The following is a 25,730-nucleotide window of genomic DNA, read 5'->3' as shown; positions in this document are numbered from 1 at the left end:
ATAAGAAGCATAAATTGTTGACCATATGTGATTCAGATCAGTCTCCTATTAAGGTTTAAGGTGGTTTTGGGGTTACAACAGCTTTTAAATTATATTTTCACAGACCAAATATATATTTCTTATTGTGTTACATGTACTAAGACTAGAAAAAGAAAAATTGAAGTTATATTATCACAGTTATATTATCACAATTACCATTCCATAGATCTTATTCTATCACAAATTTGCTAAAGTATTGAGGAAGTACATTTATAAGATTTTAATTAATGCTGTTAGATATTATCAATAAATTTCAATTATTTTTGTTGGACTGTTGTAATTTGGAGCCTTAAGGCTTTTAAATATCTGAAAATGTAGTCTAGCATCACCAGTCTGTTTTAAAGAAACCTTTTGTTATTCAGAAGTGTTCTCAATTTCAGTAGCTAAAGTATAGTTTTAGAAGAGTAGCTTCTTAAAGAAAGCAGTCTCCCTTTCACAGTACCCTGCAATAACACTAGCAATCCTAGAGGAGGAAAAACTTTCTGTCTATCTCAGTGGCTAGGGGTTGGGACTGTGAATTAAATTGACAAAAGACATATTAATGGGATAAAAGGCATGCAAATAGGTTAACTTTTCATTTTATATGCACAGGAACATTACAGGAAGAAGTGAATACCCAAAGCAGTGGTGAGATTTGAGAGCATATTATACAGCCTTAATCCATGAAAGAGAGGGGAAGAGGGGCCTTATGAAAGAACAAATGACTTTTTAGAAGAGAGGGCAGAAAGAGGACACTTAAGGAAGCACAAATGACTTTTGAAAGATAAATGGACCCTGAGGAGATGAGATGGGAGTTATAATAGTTTGTAACAGTGCCTGTCTGAATATGGTGCCAACTTCTTTGCTCTCCTGTGATGAGAGTCTTTCTTGGTGGATGAAACTTCCATGGGAGGGGATTTATGACAGTTAAGTTCTTTTTTTTTTTTTGGAGGATCTGTTTTTAGGCAGAAAGGGGGAAGTTCAGAGAAAACCTTTTCCTGCATTTGTTAATTCTCTTATGTTTTTAGTTCAAAATAATCCTTATGCCACTGTAGCATTAGACAATCCTCAAGGGATTATATTAGTTTTTCAAGAGAGAGGCTTTTAAACCTCACTTGTTACCAGGAGAGGTGGTAACAAGTAACCAATTCTAAACAACAATTTTTTTCCTTCTGAAATGATTTATTTTCCACTAAAAGTAAATTGGTTTTTGTTTTGAGTCTTTGAGGTAACTTCATCAAAAGAGAGGCTTAGGTCGGCGGAGGGGGGGAGAAAAAAAAAAAAAAATAAAAAAAATAAAAAAAAATAAAAAAAAAAAAAAGAAAGGCTTAATATTATAATTTCATATTTGTATATAGTTCATCTTAAATGTAATACATTCATCAAAATAAAAGTATATTTGCCAGTGGTAGAGAAATGTTTTAATTAATTGGGGAGAGTTGTATAATTGACATTGTTGGCAAATACAAGGATTAAAAACCTTCTAGTAATAAAGTTTCATGCATTTATTTTAAAAAGAATTTTGAAACTGAGTGAAACAAAAGGACCTAGTGTTGAAGTCAAAACAAGCCATCCTGGATCCAGCCTAAACTACCCAAGCTGTGATCACATCACTAATTAACCTTTATTTCTCACTTTGTTAGGGTGGAAAGCCTAGTAGGTGCTCACAGTGCAGGTGGAGAAAGATTTCTCAGAGATTAAGATAATATAAAAGTAAAATTTATTTTATCTTCTTAGAGGAGAGTGAGAGAGAGGGGAAAGAAGAAGGGAGGTGAAAGAGAGAAGGGAGGCAGTGTGGCATCCCAAAGAAAGAGAAGGGGGTACCAGCATTGAGGCCAATTGGCTTGCGGGTTTTAAGGGGGACAAACAGAAAACAAAGAGTGATGGCTGTCAGTTGATAACAAAAGCGGAAGCAGGATGTCTATGTCCAAGACTTGGTTTCCTGCCTTTCCTTGGAGACGGGTTATCACAGGAGATGTGACTCTGGCCTCAAGATGTGGAGCTCATTCTTCTGCTGTTTACTCAGGAACTTTCTAAAAGCAGATTCTCAAAAAAACAGTTTTGAAAGACAGGGATTTACATCTTTTCTGTCCATTCAGCTCTTCTCAGAAGTTGTGCAAAACAGAACTCCTACAGGGTGCCTGTTAGTGGCAGAACTCATAGGATTGCTTTTTAATTGTTACTGGGGAAATTGTGGGATTAGGTATTTTCCTGTAATTTTTGCAAGGCCACCCCTTTCAGCTTATGTATAGCTTTTTCGGTATTTGCTGTGTCCCTGTATAAAAGATTGGATACTGTTTTCTTGAGAGGAATTGTGTCCGCTTCCCCCCTTATCCAATGACTAATTTTGAATCTCCATGTTTTTTAGTAAATCTTATTTCTAACTATGCTTATATATATATTTGTTTTGTTCATATTTGTTAATATAGATTTATATGACTCATGCAATGAAATTAGCTGGGAAAAAAATCAGAAATTCCTGATTTGTAAAATTTATTTAATTTCTAATTAGTTGCCATAAAATCAGGGTATACAAAAAATTTTCTAATTAGTTATTAAAACTCTCTTCAACTATCAGATTTTAAACTTTCTTTCTTTACCTGAGAATTAAATTAAAGAGGGATATCTATTTTCCAATTATCCAAGGAGCCAGCTGTGTTGGTTTATTTATTTCTTTTTTTAGAGACAGAGTCTCGCTCCTCAAACCTTGGTGTACAACTTAAAATATTCTTTTATTTGGTTGTGTGTGTGTGTGTGTGTGTGTGTGTGTGTATGGTAAAACTGTGCTAAAGGATCACTGTGATGACAAAGATTGTTTACTTGACCAAAGTTTTCTCAGGCTCTTGAACTTCCTCCTTGGCCTGTCTGAGTACAATAGTACTCCTTTACCCACCATTTCACTTCTCAAGGTTTCAGTTACCCAAGGTCAATTGTGGTCTCAAAATATTAAATGGAAAATTCCAAAAATGAACATTCATAAGTTGTAAATTGTGTGCCGTTCTGAGTAGCATGATGAAATCTCACCCTGTCCTGCTTTGTCTGCCTGGGTCATGAGTCATCCCTTTATGTTGTACCCATGCTATGTACACCAGTCACTTTTAGTAGCTGTCTCAGTTATCATTATATTACAAGAAGGGTGAGTACAGAACAGTAAGACATTTTGAGAAAGAGACTATATTCACATAATTTCTATTACAGTATATTATTATGATTGTTCTATTTTATTGTTAATCTCTGATATATAAATTAAACTTTATTATAGGTATGTATATGTAGGAAAAAACATAATATAAAATATATAGAGAGAGACTTCAGTAGTACTATCTGAGGTTTCAGGCATCTACTGGGGGGTTTTGGAACGTATCCCCTGAGTAAAAGGGGGGACTACTGTATTTCCTTGTAAAATCTAATTTTAGCAGAAATCCTAAGTCATTTTAATAAGAAACCCATACCCTTGATATTTGATCACCCTCAGTGTGTGATCAGATTCTTCCGCCTCCACCAGCCACAGGTGATGTCTGATCAACCTGGTCTGACTTCAGCAAGAATCTTGTTATGTCAGTTTAGCCAGAATCCCCCTTTCTCCTGATGTTTCCACTTAATAATTTTCCATCCACCTCCCAAACCCATCCCCCTTGGCTAAAATTCCCAGTTGCCTACGCTGTATTAAGAATTAAGCCCAGTCTTCCTCCCTCATAGCAAAATCCCACTGCAGTAGTCCCATACCTACCTCAATAGTCCTGAATAAAGTCTGCCTTACTGTGCCTTTGTTTTTTTTTTTTTTTTGAGACAGAGTTGTACTCTGTTGCCCAGGCTGGAGTGCAGTGGCATGATCATAGCTCACTGAAGCCTCTTGGGCTCAAGTGATCCTCCAGCCTCACTCAGCCTCCTGAGCAGTGAGAACCACAGCATGTGCCACCATGCCCAGCTAATTTTAATTTTAATATTTTTTGTAGAGACAGAGTCTCTCTATGTTTCCCAGGCTGGTCTCAAATTTCTGTCCTCGAGATTCTTCTGCGTCGACCTCCCAAATTGCTGAGATTATAGGTGTGAGCACTGTGCCTGGCCCTTACTGTGCTTTAACAAATATTATTGAATAATTTTTTCTAACAAGATAATAATCTAAGTCAGGGTAAGAATCACTTTTTTGCCTACGGTCCATCAGTTTATAAGAAAAAGTCAGCAGAAAACATGTAAGAAAAGTTTTAAGCCAAACATAGACTATTCCACATACCTACTTTTCAAAATAAGAACAGGAAATCTCTAACCTTATTCATTAAATACACAGGTTTATTTCTATATCATAGTCATATGAGAGAGTAAAAATAGATGAAATATAAAAAGAAGAAAATGAAGACACAAGAAATGAGATAAAATTAAGTGTAAAAAAATGTGAAGAAATATGAAAAGACAAATAGAAAAATGAAAAGCAGTACTCAAATACCTCACCTTCCCTTCCAAGATAGTTGTAGAACAATGGGAAAACAAAAAATACATAAACTTTCCATTTTCTGACCTTTTATAGAGTCTTAAAGTGCAGATCAAGTTCAGGCCAAACTAGAGTTTCTCCAGCAGAATTCTCTTCTAAGTGATTTATTTTACCCTATCATTTTTTCTTAATGTTTTTGAAAATATTTACATGTAATCTTTTGGCTCAATTTTGAAATGTTAATATGTTTGCTAATTTTAGGGCTCCATATGGGCAGAATCACTAGTTAATGAAGATATTATTTGGATAGTAAAGTGAATTATTTTTAAGTTGGTATTCTTGTTATTCACATTTGTATTTTTTGTGTAGATCATATGCCTGAGACTCAGAATGAACAGGAAAACAAATCAAATACATCTCCCTCTACATCATATGAAAACTTTCCAGAAGACTGTACATTTCTGTATGTATATAAATTACTTACGTTGTTTATGCTTTTGCTCCTAGAAAGAGATTTCCACTTTCTAAATCATTTGACATTAGACTAGATAAAATATGTAATAAAGATTTTTTCCCTGTTAAAGCTTTAAAAGTTGTAAATTTTAATATTTCATGTAGGATGAAGTTTCCTGAGTTGCTTAATAGGTTATTTACTTGTTAATATCCCTAGGTAATCAAGTCTTTTTATGAAATTTAGTGTAAGATGTCTTTGCATATTTCATTAATACACCAAAATCTATCAAGTTGCTTTATTTCCTGAATTATTTGGAGTAATAAAAAGGGTCAAAGTGTTTCTTTCAGTATCAGTTCAGTTTTTAGAATGCATGATAGCTCTAAAGTAGTGCCAAAAAATTTTGAGTAGACTAAATTTTTTTGACCTTCCCTTTCTCCTTTTACCATTACTTTCACTAAAAATTCTTCAGCATAAAAGAGAATTGTACAAGACAGAATCTGACACTCTTTCACCTAGTCTTTATTTCTATTAATAGGTAATACCTGCACCAAAACCTTGAAGTATTAATTAAAGGGAATTTTCTGAAAGTATTTTATGCTGGAGCAGAAAAACATGGTTTCAGAAAACAGAAAAAGTGGCTGGGCAAGGTGGCTCACACCTGTAATCCTAGCACTGGGGGAGGTTGGGAGGATCACTTGATCTCAGGAGTTTGAGACCAGCCTGAGCAAGAGCAAAAGCCCATCTCTACAAAATAATAGAAAAATTAGCTGGATGTAGTAGTGCACCTGTAGTCTTAGTAGCTACTTGGGAGGCGGATGCAGGAGGATCACTTGAGCCCAGAAATTTAAGGTTGTAGTGAGCTACCTCTGCACTCTAGCCAAGGTGACAAAGCGAGACTCTGTCTCCCCCCAAAAAATGAAAAAAGTGTCTTTAGAAAATTCTTAAATAGGTGCCCCAATTTCATCTGTCCTTTCAGCTAAATATTAAATTAACAAAAAGATTCTCAGTATAGAATTCTTTTTCATTGTAGTGTCTGTGAGAGTTGTAGACAGACACTATTTCATATTATTTGTATTTACAATACTAGAGATGTCATTACAGTTTGAGTGAGTCTAAAAGACCCATAAAACTTATTTTTACATGCTCTCAGAGAAAGCTAAGTTTATACTTTTTATGACTCTTTAACTGGCCATTTCAGTTAAACTCACAAAACAAATTTTTTCTTGACATTCTGACCTTTTAATATATAGCATAAAATATCATTAGTTTTTAAAAACACATTCAATCACTCTAAATCACTAAAATATAAGGATTTTTTCTATATAAATCACCACCAAACAAGCTCTTTCACCAAATAATTGTTTATATATTTATTTAGACAATTGTATTTTAAATCTAAGTACAGGAGGAGTTAGCTTACTCCTGTTAAGTATCACTTTTTAGTTTAAGTTTGTTATGCCAACTTATCAGAATCTTTTTGAATTTTGGATCTTTTATCTAATATTTCCTGTACTTTCTAACTTGTACAAATAAAAAAAGCTTTCTAGTGTTTACTGTAGTCACTGAAAACAATAATGAATAGGACCTAACCAAAGACAAAACCTTGTAGCTACCAGAGACCTCTTTTTATTGCTCTTCAGAAAGAACTATTCAACCAGCTGTGAATTTACTTACCTCTACTAGTGTCCCACCTATGTTTCTGACTCATAAGGCTGTCATGGGAAATCAAGGTATACTGCTAGAGCATTCTATAGCATTACCAAATCAAAATTTATCGAAAACCTTATTATAAAGGAAAATTCCCTTGATTTGGACTTTTCTCATCTAGTTGTTGATTCAGCACCTAGTGTTAGCTTTTTAAAATCCTCGGTACTTAGAATTCACACACTTAATACCCTCTTCTAGAAATTTTTAAGAGATCAACGTTAAGCTTGTCATTCTATATTTTCGGAATCTGTCTTTCCACCTTTTTAAAAAAAATCAGTGCAGCATTTGAAAATTATTTTTCAGCCAGGCGCAGTGGCTCATGCCTGTAATCCTAGCACTCTGGGAGGCCGAGGCGGGAGGATCGCTCAAGGTCAGGAGTTCGAAAAGGCCTGAGCAAGAGACCCCGTCTCTACTAAAAATAAAAACAAATTAATTGGCCAACTGAAAATATATAGAAAAAAATTAGCTGGGCATGGTGATGCATGCCTGTAGTCCCAGCTACTCCGGAGGCTGAGGCAGCAGGGATGGCTCGAGCCCAGAAGTTTGAGGTTGCTGTGAGCTAGGCTGATGCCACGACACTCTAACCCAGGCAACAGAGTGAGACTCTGTCTCAAAAAAATTAAATAAAAATTCTTTTTCCTCTGTGTTTGAAATTTTTTCAAGACCTTGAGATTTAATTTGTTTGAATGTACAGTCTTAAATATGTTTAAATACACTCAGCTTTAGTACCCTCTTTTTAACTATCACAGACTTCAGCTTCTTTTCATTTTTGTCTGTTGTTTCCCACTTGAGGGCCATACTTACAGATGAAAAAGACAAAGGCAAATTTTGTAAGGAACTCTTCCTTCTCTCTATTATCAGTTAACATTATGCCATCTTTCCTCTAATAGATTATATTCTTGTCCAAGCATAGCTTTAAAAATTTTTGTTAGGCCAGGTGTGGTGGCTCACTCCTGTAATCCTAGCACTCTGGGAGGCTGAGGTGGGCAGATTGCTTGAGGTCAGGAGTTCAAAACCAGCCTGAGCAAGAGCGAGACCCCATCTCTACTATAAATAGAAAGAAATTAATTGGCCAACTAATACATATATAGAAAAAATTAGCTGGGCATGGTGGTGCATGCCTGTAGTCCCAGCTACTCGGGAGGCTGAGGCAGAAGGATTGCTTGAGCCCAGGAGTTTGAGGTTGCTGTGAGCTAGGCTGATGCCACAGCCCTCTAGCCAGAGCAATAGAGTGAGACTCTGTCTAAAAAAAAAAAAAAAAAAAAAAAATTGTTGTTTTAGTAGCATTTTTGGAAACCTCGGTTCTTACTGTGCTTGTGCCTTTGTGACACTTAAAGGTTCACACCAATATTTTGTATTCATAATTAGTCTTTTATACATACTTATTCTTTTAAAAATCTGAGCTTCGCTTATAAATTGGTTCTCTAGGTGCTTTGCCATCTCATTAGGAATATTTGTGATTATATAATCAGAAATTTATTTCCTTAAGAATCTCCCATGCGACTCAGAGGCTTTGTCCATGAGATCATATCTAACTTTGAGTTGAACTCTCAGATCTTTTCAGATGAAGGGATATGTCTTATTAGAATCAGAATTTTCTTCTTTGCCGTTACGAATTCTAAGGCAACATTTCATTCTTAACCAGAACCATGTTGAAATAATTCCTTTTATATTTCCTCTGCAGGTCGCAAGTTTGTTACTTATTTTACTTTCAGTAGCTAAACCCCTAAGCAAGCCAGTGGTCATATAGGCTGACTGGCAAACTAAATGGTCAGTAGCTTAAGCCAGGGCTTCTTAACCCCAGCTCAATTACTCAAGTTATACTATTTGTCAATAGCAAATTGACAGGGATGAAAATCCTAGGTCTAATAGGAAAAAGGCTTTCAGTGTTTTATTCTTAAGTTGAATTGAATTTCCACTTCATGTAAATGAGCTATGAAATAGGCAAATATAAAAATGAAATTTTTGGCCGGGCGCTGTGGCTCACGCCTGTAATCCTAGCTCTTGGGAGGCCGAGGCGGGCGGATTGCTTAAGGTCAGGAGTTCAAAACCAGCCTGAGCGAGACCCCGTCTCTACTATAAATAGAAAGAAATTAATTGGCCAACTGATATATATATATAAAAAATTAGCCGGGCATGGTGGCGCATGTCTGTAGTCCCAGCTACCTGGGAGGCTGAGGCAGAAGGATCACTCGAGCCCAGGAGTTTTTTTTTTTTTTTTTTTTTTTTTTGAGACAGAGTCTCACTTTGTTGTCCAGGCTAGAGTGAGTGCCATGGCGTCAGCCTAGCTCACAGCAACCTCAAACTCCTGGGCTTGAGTGATCCTTCTGCCTCAGCCTCCCGAGTAGCTGGGACTACAGGCATGCGCCACCATGCCCGGCTAATTTTTTATATATATATCAGCTGGCCAATTAAATTCTTTCTATTTTTATAGTAGAGACGGGGTCTCGCTCTTGCTCAGGCTGGTTTTGAACTCCTGACCTTGAGCAATCCGCCCGCCTCGGCCTCCCAAGAGCTAGGATTACAGGCGTGAGCCACAGCGCCCGGCCGAGCCCAGGAGTTTGAGGTTGCTGTGAGCTAGGCTGACGCCACGGCACTCACTCTAGCCTGGGCAACAAAGCGAGACTCTGTCTCAAAAAAAAAAAAAAAAAATGAAATTTTTATTTAAGTGATAATTCTTTTAAGATATCTACTTTTGTGATTTTAGGAAACCTGACTTAATTCCTTTTTTTTTTTTTTAGTCAAGTACTTTGGTTTGTCAGGAACACACATACCTAGTCAAGCTAGCTTAAGTAGTGGATTTTGTTAGAGATATACCAGGTATGCAGCTTTGGCTAACATACAGAGTGAAACTGGCCATGCCTCACTGCTAAAAGACACAGGTGTAAATTTAAGCCATTTGGCTTTCACATGACTTGCACACAAATCCAAAAGATTATCTTTTAAAAATATATACATATATGTACTTATATATACATACACACATATATATAAATAAAATGGGTATTGAAGAACAAAAAATGTAATGCAGCAGGCCACATAGGCACTAGAATTGGGATTGGAAAGTCAGTACCTAAGCTGGGCATGGTGGCCCACACCTGTAATCCTAGCACTTTGGGAGGCCAAGGCAGGAGGATTGCTTGAGGTCAGGAGTATGAGACCAGCTTGAACAAGAGTGAGACCCCATCTCTACAAAAAAATAGAAAAAAAGCCAGGCGTGGTGATGTGAGCCTGTAGTCCCATCTACTCTGGAGGCCGGGGCAGGAGAATTGCTTGAACTCAGGAGTTTGAGGTTGCAGTAAGCTATGATGACACCACTGTACTCTAGCCAGGGTTACAGAGTGAGACCCTGTCTCAAAAAAAGAAAAAAAAAAAAAAAAAAGTAAGTACCTAAGGTCAAGGTTTACACTGTCTCAGCTCTACTTTTCTCCATCTATATGTCATTTCTCATTAAATGGAACCATGATGCCTTGGAGAAATGTGTGATTCCAGACCTGGGACATCCTGTAGCAAAAAATAAAAAAAGCAATCAAAGACTATTGGTTATGTTAGAATGATACAGAAACAAACTTGAAGAAGCTCCCAGTGGCCAAAAAATGGCACAATTTGAACATCAAAAAGAATAATCACTGTGATTATTTTAAGTACATTAAATATATAAAAATCCATGAGTTCATAATCACATTTTAAAAATTAGTCACTTTGGCAATTGCTAGGATATACTTATTATTCTGAATACTAGTAAATAAGAGAATCAAGCATTTATCCTGTCTTTGCTATACTGATTGTATAGCAAAATAACCCAAGAGTTGGCAAGGAAAATTTCTCCTTTATAAAAGAATCCTAGCCAAAAAATTCAGTGTGGATGGTATTATAGAATTAGAAGGTTGTTATTTTTGTAATCTCTTTCATCCACTTGATTCCTCTATTCTTGTCCTCAAAACAGTGGTCTTAGACCAGTGCTCCCAAACTGACTGTGGTGAGAACCGGGTGTTTTGTTTTAAACTTCCAGTTTATTGAGGAGTAATATTATTGGAAAATGCAGTAAGATGTTGCTGCAATGTTAAATTGCTGAAAAAGCTTCTAAACACTTTTGATATTTCAGTTATCACAAATTGGTAGCAAATCACTGGGGCCTGGCACCACCACACCTTGAGTAGCACTGGCCTAAACAGTGGTCTTACGTGAATGCCAAAACCAGTAAGTGAAAGATTCATAAGGAACTGTAAAATGGATTTGGCTGAAAACACCCAAACCTTCTTATCACTAAAAGTGAGGCAGCCAGACACTGTGTGCTTCCTGACGTGATACAACAGGAAATTCACAGCACCACCCACAAACTGTTCTTGCCACCCTTCTGCCCACAAAAATCTGAACCTGAATCTAATCAAGCTTCTAGAATTGACTACCAGTTCACCAGGAATACAAGGGATAGAGGAGTGAGTTAAATGACACACCACAAGCAAGGCATCAGCCAAATTCCAGAATGGGGGAAATGCTACAGGACAAATGATGCAATTTATACAACTTGAACAAGTGTCATATAATGAAATGGGAGGGTTCCTTGCTATAAGGGTAAAGAGATATAAAAAGACATCTGAATCAGATACAACTTGTGGGAATGTGAAAATGGACCATTGAAATTATATGTATATGTATTTTTAAGCTTAATCTGTTAGAAATACAAATTGTTTCAGGTATAAAGATGTGATGTCATCTGGGATTTGTTTTAAAATACTGCAGAAAAAGTGGTTGTGTGTTTCAGGGCGGAATAAGAAGAAGGGAAAGTAGGTGAAATAAGCAAAAATGTTGATAATTATTGAAGCTTGGTAACAAGCGTCGAAGATAAAGTTGGACGTTGGTTAAAGTCGTGAAAACAGATTATACTCAGTAACTACTGGCAGAAGGGGAAAGAGCTGAACTCTAGTCTCATTTGTGCAGAGATGACAGTATCTTAAAGGAATAGTGAGGGAGTAGGGTAGGGAGTAGTCGGGCTCAAGTGAAAGATGACGAAGGGCGGGTCAGTGTAAATGTGATTAGGCCAGCTGTGTCTGCTAGCTGGCAATTATCAACATTAGGATCCCATCCTCCCACAGAAACAGAGGCCCCATCCTTCCTGAGAATTACATTTCAAAGGAATGGCTTTGAGAAAGACACTCCTGAGTTGCAGGAGATAGGTACATATAAATCTCAAAGGGACAGAGGAAAGATTCATAAATGTTAGCCCTTTTTAGTAAATGCTCTAAGGGAGGTCAGAGGCCTGTTGGCCTACGCCTATCATCAGATATTGGCTAGAACAAACCGTTCTCCTGACAGTGATAAACTTTCTCAGGCAGGCATTTTAAGAGAGGGCTGGGGTCATCCCAGGGACATGGCCATATGCTGCTAAAAACCATGCCAAAGTTTGGTCGTCTATTAGTGAAGAGGTTTGAACAGACTCATCATGTGCTGAGAGTTCTGCAGTTCTGACAGCTACACAGGGGTCCAATATAGTCTCTTTTTATAAGAAAAATGCACTCTTAAGAGTTTTATTAATAAAAAGGGTTTTTGTGTATATATACCTGTTGACCAATTCCTCTTAAAGGAATGTGTCCTAAGGTGGTAATCAGGAATTTGGTCAAGGATTTACATATGAGGATGTTCATCAAAATAGTAACATAGAGACAAATTAGAAACATACAGGCTGGGCATGGTGGCTCACACCTGTAATCCTAGCATTTTGGGAGGCAGAGGCAGGAGGATCACTCGGGGCCAGGAGTTCGAGAACAACCTGAGCAACACAGCAAGACCCTGTCTCTCCAAAGATAGAAAAATTAGCCAGGCCTGGTGGTACATGCCTGTGGTCCCAGCTACACAGGAGGCGGAGCCAGAGGGACCACTTGAGCCCAGGAGTTTGAGGCTATAGTGAGCTATGGTGATGCTGCTGTGCCGCTGCCTAGGCAACAGAGCAAGACCTTGTCTAAGAAAAAGGAAAAGAAACAAACATTTCCTACATTAAAAGATTTATAAATAAATTACAGTACATCCTTTTATTTATTAGATTCTCTGAAATCCAGAAGCATCAAGACCTACTTGATTAGTGAAGCTCTGTGAAAGTAGGCTCTTATATTGCTAAAGGAGTTGACCCCATGGAAAGCAATTTGGCGACATTGGCAAAATTGCTAATCCATTTACCATGACCTAACACTCCCACTTCTGGAAGTGTGTTCTGCAGCAGTATCTTTACATGTATGAAGTTGTTATATATATTATCATTCCATCATGATTTGTGATAGCAAAGATGATTATAATAAGATTAGTTATTAAAAGATTACTGTATAAGTTCTATAATTTATATAACTAGTCCACTGTTTTGATCTAATATATACTACATGTTATGGAAAAAGGCCCATGTTTATAGGCTAGTTAAGTTAATTGTGCACATATGCAGAGGATTACTACATAACTGCAGAAAGGATGAGGAAGTTTCATATCTGCACACCTAATATGGCAGCCACTAGCTACCTGTGGCTATTTGAATTAATTAAAATTAGATAAAACTTAAAAATTCAGTTCTTTGGTCATGCTAGCCACATTTAAAAGTGCTCAGCATGTGCCTAGTGGCTACCATATTGGACAGCACAGGTATAGACCATTTCTATCAATGGAGAAAGTTATACTGAATAGCTCTGCTTTATATTTTTAAAAAATTTTAATATGTAAATATAGAATATAAATATTTTTTAAATCTCTAAAATACCCATATTATTGTATATAACAGATACTTACAGATAGGTAGAAAATCTATAAAACAAACCCCAGTTTCTGTGTGAAAATTTAAAACCTGATTTCCAAACACATGGAATCTTTTCACAGATTTTTTTTCTTAAAATCAATAACTATCCTGTTTTCTCCTGTCAGTTTGCCATCATTTTCAGATGGCAGTGTAATTGCAAGGTAGATTCTGTATTATGGAAAAAATTGACTTGGTGGTGCAATTGTTGAAGGCAAATAATGTAAAGGATTCTTGACAAATTCATTTTTCAGCTAGGCTTTACTGTTTTCTGCAGGCAAAAAGCTTGAACCAAGCATGCCTGAAGAAGTAGCCTTCCTCAGCTCTTTACTGAGTACATATTCTATGAACTCTAAATTTAATAGGTGCTATAAAGTACCTAGCAGAAAGTTACATCTGTACTCACAGCTTCTTGAAGTATTCCGAAATTAGATACAAGGCAGGCACGGTGGCGAGCACCTATAGTCCCAGCTACTGGGGAGATTGAGGCAGGAGGATTGCATGAGGCCAGGAGTTCAAGACTGCAGTGCACTCTGATAGTGCCTGTGAATAGCCACTGCACTTCAGCCTGCATGGCATAGCTAGACCTCATCTCTTAAATTCTTTTTAATTAGGTATAATCTTTATTTGGCTGCAGGCAATCCTAAAAATGTTTATTTTAGAGTCTGGCTTATTTTAATGTCATCTAAGATGAAGATAATAGGAACTAATTACCACCTTAATGTGCAGTGTTTGGTTTGGGTTTTTTTGTTGCTTTTTTTTTTTCGGAAACAGAGTCTCACTCTGTTGCCCAGGCTAGACTGCCATGACATCAGCCCAGCTCACAGCAACCTCAAACTCCTGGGCTCAAGTGATCCTCCTGCCTCAGCCACCCAAGTAGCTGGGACTACAGGTGTGCGCCACAACACCTGGCTAATTTTTTCTGTTTTTAGTTGTCCAGCTAATTTCTTTCTTTTTTTAGTAGAGATGGGGGTCTCGATCTTGCTGAGCCTGGTCTGGAACTCCTGAGCTCAAGCAATCCTCCTGCCTCGGCCTCCCAGAGTGCTAGGATCACAGGAGTGAGCCACTGTGCCCAGCCAGTGTGCAGTGTTTTATAAAAGTGGACAGTTGAACTATAAATTTGTGATACTAATAAATAATTTATTTTAGTAGATCTACAGAAAATGAGGAAATTCTCTCTCTGGAAAATAAAGTAGACTGTAGAGAAAAATCATCTTCGAATTTATCTTACCAAAGTCATGACTGCTCTGGTGCCTGTCTGATGAAAATGCCACCAACCTTCAAGGGAGAAAACCCTCTGCAGCTACCAATTAAATGTCACTTCCAAAGACGACATGCGAAGACAAACTCTCATTCTTCAGCACTCCATGTGAGTTATAAAACCCCTTGTGGAAGAAGTCTACGAAACATGGAGGAAGTTTTTCGTTACCTGCTTGAGACAGAGTGTAACTTTTTATTTACAGATAACTTTTCTTTCAATACGTATGTTCAGTTGACTCGGAACTCCCCAAAGCAAGAAGAAATTGTTTCTGGTGTGGATATTAGCAATGGAGTGGAATCAATACCCATTTCTTTCTGTAATGAAATTGATAGTAGAAAGCTTCCGCAGTTTAAGTACAGAAAGACTTTGTGGCCACGAGCATACTATCTAAACAGCTTTTCCAACATGTTTACTGATTCATGTGACTGTTCTGGGGGCTGCATAGACATGTGAGTAGAAAAACATGACATTTAAAAAAGTCTTCTGAATGTAGCAATACTTGTTAAAAAGTCCTGCTATGTATCAATTTCTCTGTCTTTCTATCCAAAACCTGTTAAACAAGAGTCTAAAATGGAGAAGTGTACTCTCACTAGCAATAGAAAACTGTTTGTCAAATATAGTAATTTGAAAATTATTTCTTCCAAGGATGAGTATTTCCTTTAATCTTGTACCATAATCATAAAATAGCAATTATACCAAATGCCGATTAACAGTACCAGACACAGTGACAAGCACTTTACAGACATGTTTTTAGTCCTCACAAAAACCCCTGAGGTAGGTAATGTTATCTCCATGTTACAAATGAGGAGGTTGAATCCAGTTTAGAGAGGTCACAGGACAAATTGTAGAGCTAGGGTTTGAACTCATGTTTTTAACCACTGTGTTATATGTTGTATTTTATGTTTAAAAATCATTTCCTGACTAATTTTTTAAGAAAGATAATGGTGCTTATAACTAGTATTCTCTTGATCATGGTACAGTATTGACATTCCTTAAAAAAAGAAAATGTGTTCTAATATATGAAGACTTTGAAAAACATTTTGTTTTAAGGGTTTGTAGTATACATTTGTAGGTATACAGATGTCGAATGGAATTGAATCATATATACATTTAATTTAAGCAAATGTAGTGATCCTTACTAGGCAAAAGAATAAGAGAAGAGAAATAATCTAAGAAGTATAGATAATAGTTTTCACCATCCTCTCAGTTGGAGTATGAGGTGAGAGATATAAATCTATTGTTACCTAAGTTTGGCTCAATTCTTTAGGCCTCTTATAGATAAAACCTCTCACTGTGCTAAGTTTAAAAATAGGTGTTTATTTTATAAACATTGCCGGGCATGGTGGCTCAGGCCTGTAATCCTAGCACTCTGGGAGGCCGAGTCGGGCAGATTGCTCAAGGTCAGGAGTTCAAAACCAGCCTGGGCAAGAGCAAGACCCCATCTCTACCAAAAATAGAAATAAATTAATTGACCAACTAAAATATATATATACAAAAAATTAGACAGACATGGTGGTGCATGCCTGTAGTCCCAGCTACTCGGGAGGCTGAGACAGGAGGATCTCTTGAGCCCAGGAGATTGAGGTTGCTGTGAGCTAGGACGCCAAGGCACTCACTCTAGCCTGGGCAACAAAGTGAGACTCTGTCTCAAAAATAACAAAACATTGCCTCTAAATGTAGCCCAGCTGCCTCATGTGGGCTCTCCAGGGAAATAGAAGCAGGTACTGGCACAAGATTGGGAACTAGGCTAATATCTCACAGGACTTGGAATTAATGAAAACTTGGTTTACAACTGTGAAACCAATATGGTTTCAGCCAAAGTAATGGAAAAAGCACCCAAGATAGAGGAGCACACAGGAGTAAACCCCACATAAAGTATAAAGTATTCAAACATTGAAAGCACACAAAGATGTTTAAGACAATGAAGGCAGCATGAGTCTCAACAAATAGGGAGAATTCACGCCTAAGGAATCAGAAACAAATGTAGAATCTGAATGAAAGGGACTTTGAACATACCTATTTTAAAGAGATAAAATATTTACATCCACAAAGTAAGAAGAGAAGATTAAAAGGAAAATGAGGCCAAACGTGGTGGCTCATGCCTGTAATCCAAGAACTTTGGGAGGCTGAGGCAGGAGGATTGCGTGAGACCAGAAGTTCAAGATCACTCTGGACAACATAGTGAGACCCCATCTCTACAAAAAAAAAAAAAAAAATAGAACAATTAGCTGGATATGATGGTGCATACCTGTAATCCCAGCTACTCGGGAGGCTGAGGCAGAAAGATCACTTGAGCTCTGAGTTGTAGGTTGCAGTAAGCAATGATGATGCCACTGCACTCTTGCCTGAGCAGCAGAGCCAGATCCTATCTTTTAAGAAAAAAGAAGGGAAGGAAAATGATATATATGAAAAGAAAAAGAACCATTTGGATATATGGAAAACAAAACATATAGTCATTGAAATAAAAACTAAGTAGATGGACTAAATGGTAGGGTTGGTATAGTTGAAGAAAGAATTAATGAATTGCAAGGCAAAACTAAAGACGTCTCCCAAAATGCGGAGATAAAGATATGGGAGAAATAACTTAGAAGTTAAAAAATATGGAGCCTAAAATGAGAAATTTCATCATATGCCTGAGAATAAGAGGAAATGGAAAAGATAACATTCAAAGAGATAATCACTGAGAATTTTTCAGAATTGAAAAGACAGGAGTCATCAGATTGAAAAAAACCTCTGTACAAAGATGGGAAAATGAGATAAAGGTTCATCTGAATATATTATGGGGCAACTTTAAAAATATCTGGGGTAGAGAGTAAATCCAAAAAGCTATCAGATAGAAAAGACAGATTTCCTATAAAGGAAAAACAGATTGACAAGACATTTTTCATCAGAAATAATAGAAGACAAAAAAAAATGGCCTATTAGCTTAAAGTGGTGAAGGAAAATAAATGTAAAAGTAGAATTCTTTACCCAGCTAATCACTGAAGGGAGGAAGGGTGATTTTTTTTCAATTACACAGCAATTAATGACATGTATACCTACTTTTCCCAGCAAGACTACATTTAGGTACATATAGAGCATCATTTTTCAAGCTACAAGTTTAGTGGGATGTGAAATCATTTAATGAACTATCATTAGCATTTTTAAAATTAAATAGTACAGAGAATACCCAAGTACATCACACACGATAAGCACAAAGTTTTGTGCCGCTGTTGTTTCAGTTTATAAACATACACATGTATATAAATATATGTCCCTATACAAGTTCATGAAGAAAATGTATTTCTGTGAATCATAGTCAAAATATTTGAAAGCTGTTACTTTAGAGATGTTTACACATGTGCATAAGAATGCTCATTGTAATGTTTGTGATATTGAAAAACGGTAAGCAACTTTATTGTATATCCAATGGGCAATAGCTAAATGCTGTAGAAAAGCTAAGGAATTAACCAGATTTGTATATAACACATGGTTCTCAAAACATATTGAACAAAAAAAGCAAGTTGTAGAATAATACCTATATAAATTTTTTTAAATGAAAGACTGTATATCGTTTATAGATATATGTGTATATAAAAGTATAAAGGACACCACACCAAATCTCTTTAGAGTTTAGTTTTACCTATAATGTTTTATTGATAATCTTTTAAGAAGACCACATATATATGAGATATATATATATATGTTGTATGTCTTTTAAATTATATACATAGGAAAACCGAGGATTAGACAAAATGTTGACAACTAATTCTGAGTAGTGGAAATATGGGTCTTTATTATATTTTTGTATTTTTCTGTACTTTTCAAACTTTGCAAACCAAATCACGTGGAAAAAGTCAACTATAGATTTTTACATCTGTAAACAGAATCCAATTTAATGAATTTGTTGATTTTTTTCCCCCCTTGGAAACAGCAGCCACCAATCTGATGTGTATCATGTATAAACAGAAAATACAGAAGAGAATCGTAGAAGAAGACCTTAAAGTTACTTGTTCAACAAAGGAGATTAAGATCCAGAGATTTAACCAGCTTAACAGCAGTCACATAACCAGTTTACAGATGATTCCAAGTTCCTTAAGCTCTATCGAATTATGAGTCCCTGTCAAGTTGGATAATCATTTAAGTAGTTAGGCTGAAAAATATATACATTCAAATTTATGGTTGCAAGTTGCCTGCCAGGCAACAATGTGAGAAAATTCTAGTAGCAAGGTCCTCAGCATCAGTCTCCCTTATCTGTTTCTGTTTTGCTGGAGTCATAAAGAACTTGCGACATCTGCAAAACTACATACCCTTGTGGATTTTACACACTCAAGTTTGTCCATCGTAGAACAGAACTAGCAGAATTTTCACAAACTAACATTGAATAGGAAATGAAAGGGATTCATTTTGAAAAGCTAAAGAAAGCTCATGAAGTATTTATTTAGTTCAGGAGCAAATAATGGTGCAAAGCAGTTTATAATTACTTAAAAACTTTTGGTAGGTATTATCTTTCAAAGAGGTGTATTGTATTTAGGGGAGAAGTCTATACTATCCATGAACCAAACAACTATTCTGAATGCTGTTATATCCTTTACTACATCATTTACACTTCTATCAAGACTGTCTCTTGGTGCTTTTTTATTCTGACTTCTCCATCTGTTGCCTTTTAGAACAAAATGTGCATGTCTTCAACTAACAGCAAGGAATGCCCAAACTTCCCCCTTGTCAAGTAATAAAATAACCACTGGATATAAATATAAAAGACTACAGAGACAAATACCTACTGGGTAAGATATCATCAGGATTTGTTACAGGGTATTTGTATCTTTGAAGGTGGGTACTCTTTTGTGGTCTACAGTCTTACAAATGTTCCCAAATCTCAGTTCCTAATACCAAAAATCACTAAGGAATAAGAATTCTGTATATTATTCTTGGAAATGGAAGTTAGAGACCACACATAATATCATGCAGAGTGTACTCTAACGCTCATCTGCTTTGAGTCTGGCTCTTATGCCTTTGGGGTCAGCCTACGTTGAATAGCCATTTCCCCATTAAGAAATATGTTGTGCAGAGCTCATCTGAGCTTGGGAATTTTCAACCTTTCATGGTTGGTATTAACAAATAATAACAACTTTGTAAACAGAATTTTTCTTCCTACATATTTCCTTTTGAGACATTTCCTTCCTAGATAGTTTTAAAGAGCTAACATTTACTATGCATGAGGCATTGTCTCAAGCACCTTATAATTATCGATTCACTTAATTTTCACAAAACAGTCTTATGAGGTAGGTACTATCACATCATCCCCACTTTTAAATGGAAAATTAAAGCACAGAGAAGTTAAATAACTCATGCGAGGTTGCACAGCTAGTAAATGTGGAAGCTATTTGGGAACCCATTCAGTCTAGCTCTAAGAGCTTTCACATTTAGTCTGCTTCCCTCAGTAGTTATCGTTGCTAGTAAAGTGGCGATATGAACTGCTTTTTGCTTTTAGGGGATGTCTGATTTTTCTCTTTTGCATATTTTATTGACAGCATTTATGAATGCAGCCTGTTGTGCAAATGTAATCGACAATTGTGTCAAAACCGAGTTGTCCAACATGGTCCTCAAGTAAGGCTACAGGTGTTCAAAACTGAGAAGAAGGGATGGGGAGTACGCTGTCTGGATGACATTGACAGAGGGACATTTGTTTGTATCTACTCAGGTAAAGCAAAGGTTTATTTTCAAATTATTCTGTAATAGGATCCGCTTTTCTGAAAATCCATTTTCCTAGTCAGGGCCGCTGAGATCTTACAAGCTGAAGAGCAGCAGTGTCTAAGAGGAGCATCAGAGGAAAGCAAGTGACTAGGAACTTGAGCACTGAAGGGATGAGATGCCTTAGGAGGTACCAGGCATTCCAGAAAAGAAAGTCTCAGAAATAAAACTTGGGGTTGAGTACAGTGGCTCACCCTGAAATCCCAGCACTTTGGGAGGCCCAGGAGTTCAAGGTTGCAGTGAGCTATGACGGCACCACTACACTCTAGCCTGAGTGACAGAGACCCTGTCTCAAAAAAAAAAAAAGAGGGAAAACTTGGATTATTGCATGAGGGCCTGTTATGTATAGGGCACACATTTTTGGTCTGTATGGCTACACATGCTTCAGAGTAAGGGAAGAAAACTTTTTTAAATAAAAAACTAAACGACTGACTTGCTGTAAGGTAAAGATTATCAATCAACCATATTGTTTCATGCTTTGAGCTATTATTAAAATTTAACAAGTTAATTTTGTAATATCTGAATGTGATGATTCAGGCAGTAACTTCAGGCAGCTCACTCCATTTCAGGGACTCTAGAGAGGTGTCTATGCTCCAGAGCAAAACTTCTCAAGCAACATATTGCAGCTGTGCAGTTACTGATTCTGTGGGTCACAGCGTCCAAGGCCAAACACATCAGTCTCCAGGAGTCTTGGCCATTTACCCCCAGCATGTCAGGCAGAAATCCTTATTTTCTGTGTGCACCATTATGTGAGAAAGTTTGGGAAACAGGGTTTTAGAGCCAATCTAAAAGAAATATGCTAGACCAAGTTTTGGCAGCTAGGCAGCAGGAACCAGGGCAGCGCCCCCCATCTGAAATTTCAGGTTTACTTCAGGGAAGGCAAGCAGAAGCTTGCAGTTATCTGAATTCAGAGTAGTCACACTCATGGATCCCTGCCACACCCCAATTACAGACATACGTAGTACACAGCCTGCCTAGATATTGTTCTCTCATATTTCTCAAAATAACACTGGGATGAAAGCTGCCTATAAACTGCCACATAGTGTCCAGGAAGCATCATTAGTTTTATTTGCATTGCTAGAAAATGTACTTGGCACAGGGTTGAGGAACCTGCAGCCTTCTGATTTCAAGATTGTTCTTTTTTAACCACCAAAGAGCAAAGAAAAGCTTCATCTTTCTCTGCTGCACCCGTTTTAATAAAAGGATTTTTTCTGTAAACTTTGGATTCAGTCAAAAGGCCACACTCAAGGATCCAGAAGACCACATGTGGGTGGGTAATAATATCCTACTGCTAATTTTGGTTTAGTAACTATAATTTTGAGTCCCTTAAAAGAAAATGCATAAACTTTAATAAGAGTTTAATGTTATACAAGACTTAATATTATGAGAGCTATAGGTACATATCATCCCAGATTTAAGTATGTCATTTTATTAAAAAGAGTATAGTTTCAAATAATAAAGCCTTTTAAAGCCTTTTTAACTAGACACAAAAGCTACAATTTTATGACTACAGATCACCTCTCTAATTCTCTAAAACACTTTCTGATGGATATTTTTGTTTTATATTATAGCAAAATCTCTTTTGTATTATACCAAAACAGACAAATGATTCATTTAGATACCCTATATTTTTTTAATATACTGGAAGATAAGAAATCCCTCTCACTGGTCTTTTGTCTATCTTGCAACAGTTTTTTAGGATGAGTTAATGTGTTTAATCTTCATTCTAGAAATGAAGCACACAGTACAGGGTTCTTTAATCATGGAGCAGAAATAGGTATGTCTGAAAGGACAGCATTGCTAATAAACAGGAAAAAACTATCAAACAGAAAGTAAAAAAAAGAGAGAAAGATCACAGAACACAACTGCCCCTTTGTTTGATTAACCACCTATGGCTTAACGTGTCTTTAAGAGTTTGTTTTAGCAGCACTTGAAAAGAACCAAGTAGACAGCAGGGTTTCGAGCATCCACTAGAACACATTCCAGGGAGACTGATAAAGACAGCCTGGCAGAGAAGAGAAACAAACACAGCTGCCTTCTGTTACCATTTTGCAGCAATAACTTTTTTTCCCTTTCTCTTTATCCCAATAAAACCCCCAAACCCTTTATCCTCAGGCTGGCACTACTACTTCTTTCTTTTATGTCGTGCCCTTTCCTCTCCTGGAAAGTAAAATAAATTTTCTCTTTAAAACGTATCCTGGGTCCTGTACGGTGGCTCATGCTTGTAATCTTAGCACTCTGGCAGGCCGAGGCAGGTGGATCATTTGAGCTCAGGAGTTTGAGAACAGCCTGAGCAAGAGTGAGACCCCGTCTCTACTAAAAAAATAAAAAGAAATTAGCTCAATAACTAAAAATATATAGAAAAAATTAGCCGGGCATAGTGGCGCATGCCTGTAGTCCCAGCTACTTGGCAGGCTAAGACAGGAGGATCGCTTGAGCCCAGGAGTTTGAGGTTGCTGTGAGCTAGGCCGATGCCACGGCACTCTAACTCAGGCAACAGAATGAGACTCTGTCTCAAAAAAATAAAATAAAACCTATCCTGATCTTTGTGTCAAAAATTCTTTCTCATCCTGCGCTGCAAGTTCCCACCCCAATAATGTCCATTTGTTGTTAGCAATTATATTCTGTCTTACACAAACTTTTTTTTTTTTTAGGAAGATTACTAAGCAGAGCTAACAGTGAGAAATCTAATGCTATTGATGAAAATAGGAAAGAAAAGAATACTATGAAAAATAAACTTTCAAAAAAGAGGAAAATAGAAGTTGCATGTTCAGATTGTGAGGTTGAAATTATCCCATTAGAACTGGAAACAGATCCTAGAAGTGCTGAAACTGAAGAATGTCCACCAGAGTTCAGTAATAATTCCAAAGAGCTTGTCACGTAAGTAAGAGCCGAGGATCCCAGAGTAAATATAAGTTATTATTGATCAAGAATGGCTCTTTCTCCTTCCTGTCTTTCTTAGTCCCCCCAACCCCTCCCTCTGTATATCTACTTCCTTCACAGATGTAAGTTTAACACATCCTCATTCTATCTGAAAAGCTTTCATAGATTTTCTTCATTTTTTTTAACATACTTCAAAAATTACTTTTAAGTATGATTATATTTTCTTTCTATTAAGGAACAGGCTTAGATGTTCTTAGATTAATTTCTAATAATAGATATTTGTGTAATAGTGACATTATATTTCAAAGTCTAATAAAAATAATTTTTAGTGATATACAGAATAACTTTTTTTTTCCTTTTCAGGGAAATGAAGTATAACAATATTTCAAGAATTCATTGTCATTCAGTTATTAGAAGTCCTAAATCCAAGACAGCAATTTTTCAACACAATGGGAAAAAGACGGTAAAAACTACAAAATGTAAATGGGGTCCTTCTGTAAACATGAGCTGTTAGGTTGGTACAGAAGTAATTGCGGTTTTGGGCCATGAATTTTAAATCATTATAATTAGGTTCAAACATACCTTTATTAATCAAAATAGGAACCATTACAATTAACACATTTTTGCTAATGAGAAATAAGTTTGTTTATGCCTATGACATAAAAATCCATGCTTTGGGATTCGACAAATTCTTGGAAAGCATTTTCCCTGCAAAAAGTTGTTGATATGCTTGAAGAAATGATGGTTGGTGAGAGGTCAGAGTGAATATGGTGGTTGAGGCAAAACTTTGAAGCCCAATTTGGTCAACTTTTGAAGCATTGGTTGTGCGACGTTCAGTCAGATGTTGTTGACAAGAATTGGGCCCTTTCTGTTGACCAGTTTTGGCTGTAGGTGTTGCAGTTTTTGGTGCATCTCATCCATTTGCTGAGCATATGCTCAGATGCCATGGTTTCACCGGGATTCAGAAAGCTATAGTGAATCAGACCGGCAGCAGCCCACCAAACAGTGACCAAGACCTTTTTTTGGTGCAAGTTTGGGTTTGGCATGTGCTTTGGAGCTTCTTCTTGGTCCAACCACTGAGCTGGTCGTCGCAGGTCACATAAAATCCACTTTTCATTGCACGTCACAATCCGATCGAGAATGGTTCATGGTTGTGTAGAGTAAGAGAAGATGACACTTCAAATCAACAATTTTTTTGATTTTTGGTCAGCTCACAAGGCATCCACTTATTGAGCTTTTTTATCTTTCCAATGTGCTACAAATGCCAAAGAACATAGTATGGTTGACATTGAGTTCTTCGGCAACTTCTTGTGTCTTTCTAAGAGGATCAGCTTCAGTGATCAGTCACAACTGGTCATTGTCAATTTCCGATGGCTGGCCACCACACTCCTCATCTTTAAGGCTCTCATCTCCTTTGCAAAACTTCTTGGACCACCACTGCGCTGTACATTCATTAGCAGTTCCTGGGCCAGATGAGTTGTTGATGTTATGAGTTGTCTCTGCTGCTTTATGACCCATTTTGAGCTAAAAAAAAATCACTCGAATTTGCTTTTTGTCTAACATCATTTCCGTAGTCTAAAAGAAATATAAAATAAACATCAAGTAATACATCATTAACAAAAAAAATAAAGTGAGAAATGCACATTAAAATGACGTATAACATAAGCACATTTACTTAAGAATGTATTCCAGGTCTAAAATGGCAAATTTCAACAATGCTAAAACCGCAGTTGCTCTTGCACCAACATAATATTATCTTACCTTTCTGTCCTTTACTTAGTTCAAAATGTTTATGTTACTGAATAGTGTGTAGAATTTCTTTGGGAATGGGTGGTCTGTTGAAGTGCTAGGACCATGTTTTATTTACTTAGTATCCTCTGTGGCAGTTACCCTGTTTCCAGCTTAGATCCATGAGGAGAGTGTTAGTCATGATCTGACAGTGTGCTCTGCTAAGACTGAGAGCTCTCCCATTCTGAGAATTTGTGGGAGAAGCTAAAGTGTTCAACAGTTAATAGTGGTGTATAATAAGAAGAGGAACAGAGTAATTTAGGTTAAGTAGAAGGTTTTAAGATGTGGGAAAAAGAAGAGATACAACTTTACAAAAGAATCACCCAGAAAGCAGTATTTTACATGGTCGCCTCTGAGCATGCACTGTCTGAACTAAGAAGACTAGTCAGAGACTGGAATTTAGAGAGAGATACAGGAAAAATAACAGAGGAAAACACAATGGTAGGTTATATTAGGGCTTGTCGATGGAAAATAAAAACTCTGCTTTAGGTGTAACACAAATATTTGCCCTCTGCTTAGTTAACAATGTAATGGGTACTTCCTCAGTATCACATAATTATGAAAAGATTGGGCCATGGGGTCACATGGGCCTGGGTTTAACCTCTAGCTCTGCTGCTTACTAGTTGAGTGACATCTCCATACATATATTTCTTTTATCTGTAAAGGGATAGTAGTATGTATCTCA

General features: G+C 36.8%; 1 protein-coding gene across 3 annotated transcripts in view; it reads left to right on the top strand.

Annotated features, from left to right (window-relative positions):
• Positions 1-25,730, top strand: part of SETDB2 (SET domain bifurcated histone lysine methyltransferase 2) — an 86,750-nt gene that overhangs the window by 17,697 nt on the left and 43,323 nt on the right. For 2 of the 3 annotated variants that reach the window (XM_020290390.2, XM_076009449.1), the window contains exons 5-10: positions 4,817-4,910; positions 14,533-15,090; positions 19,291-19,407; positions 20,155-20,324; positions 23,029-23,254; positions 23,621-23,720. In XM_020290390.2, coding sequence (XP_020145979.1) covers positions 4,817-4,910; positions 14,533-15,090; positions 19,291-19,407; positions 20,155-20,324; positions 23,029-23,254; positions 23,621-23,720 — 1,265 coding nt within the window. Of the gene's footprint in view, positions 1-4,816; positions 4,911-14,529; positions 15,091-19,290; positions 19,408-20,154; positions 20,325-23,028; positions 23,255-23,620; positions 23,721-25,730 lie in introns of all 3 variants that reach the window. The other variant, XM_076009448.1, reaches the window with a different exon arrangement.

Source organism: Microcebus murinus, chromosome 13, assembly GCF_040939455.1.
Source record: "Microcebus murinus isolate Inina chromosome 13, M.murinus_Inina_mat1.0, whole genome shotgun sequence".
NCBI classification, from domain to species: domain Eukaryota; kingdom Metazoa; phylum Chordata; class Mammalia; order Primates; family Cheirogaleidae; genus Microcebus; species Microcebus murinus.
Note: the sequence above shows the minus strand (reverse complement) of the source record. Positions and strands in the feature narration are given on the sequence as shown.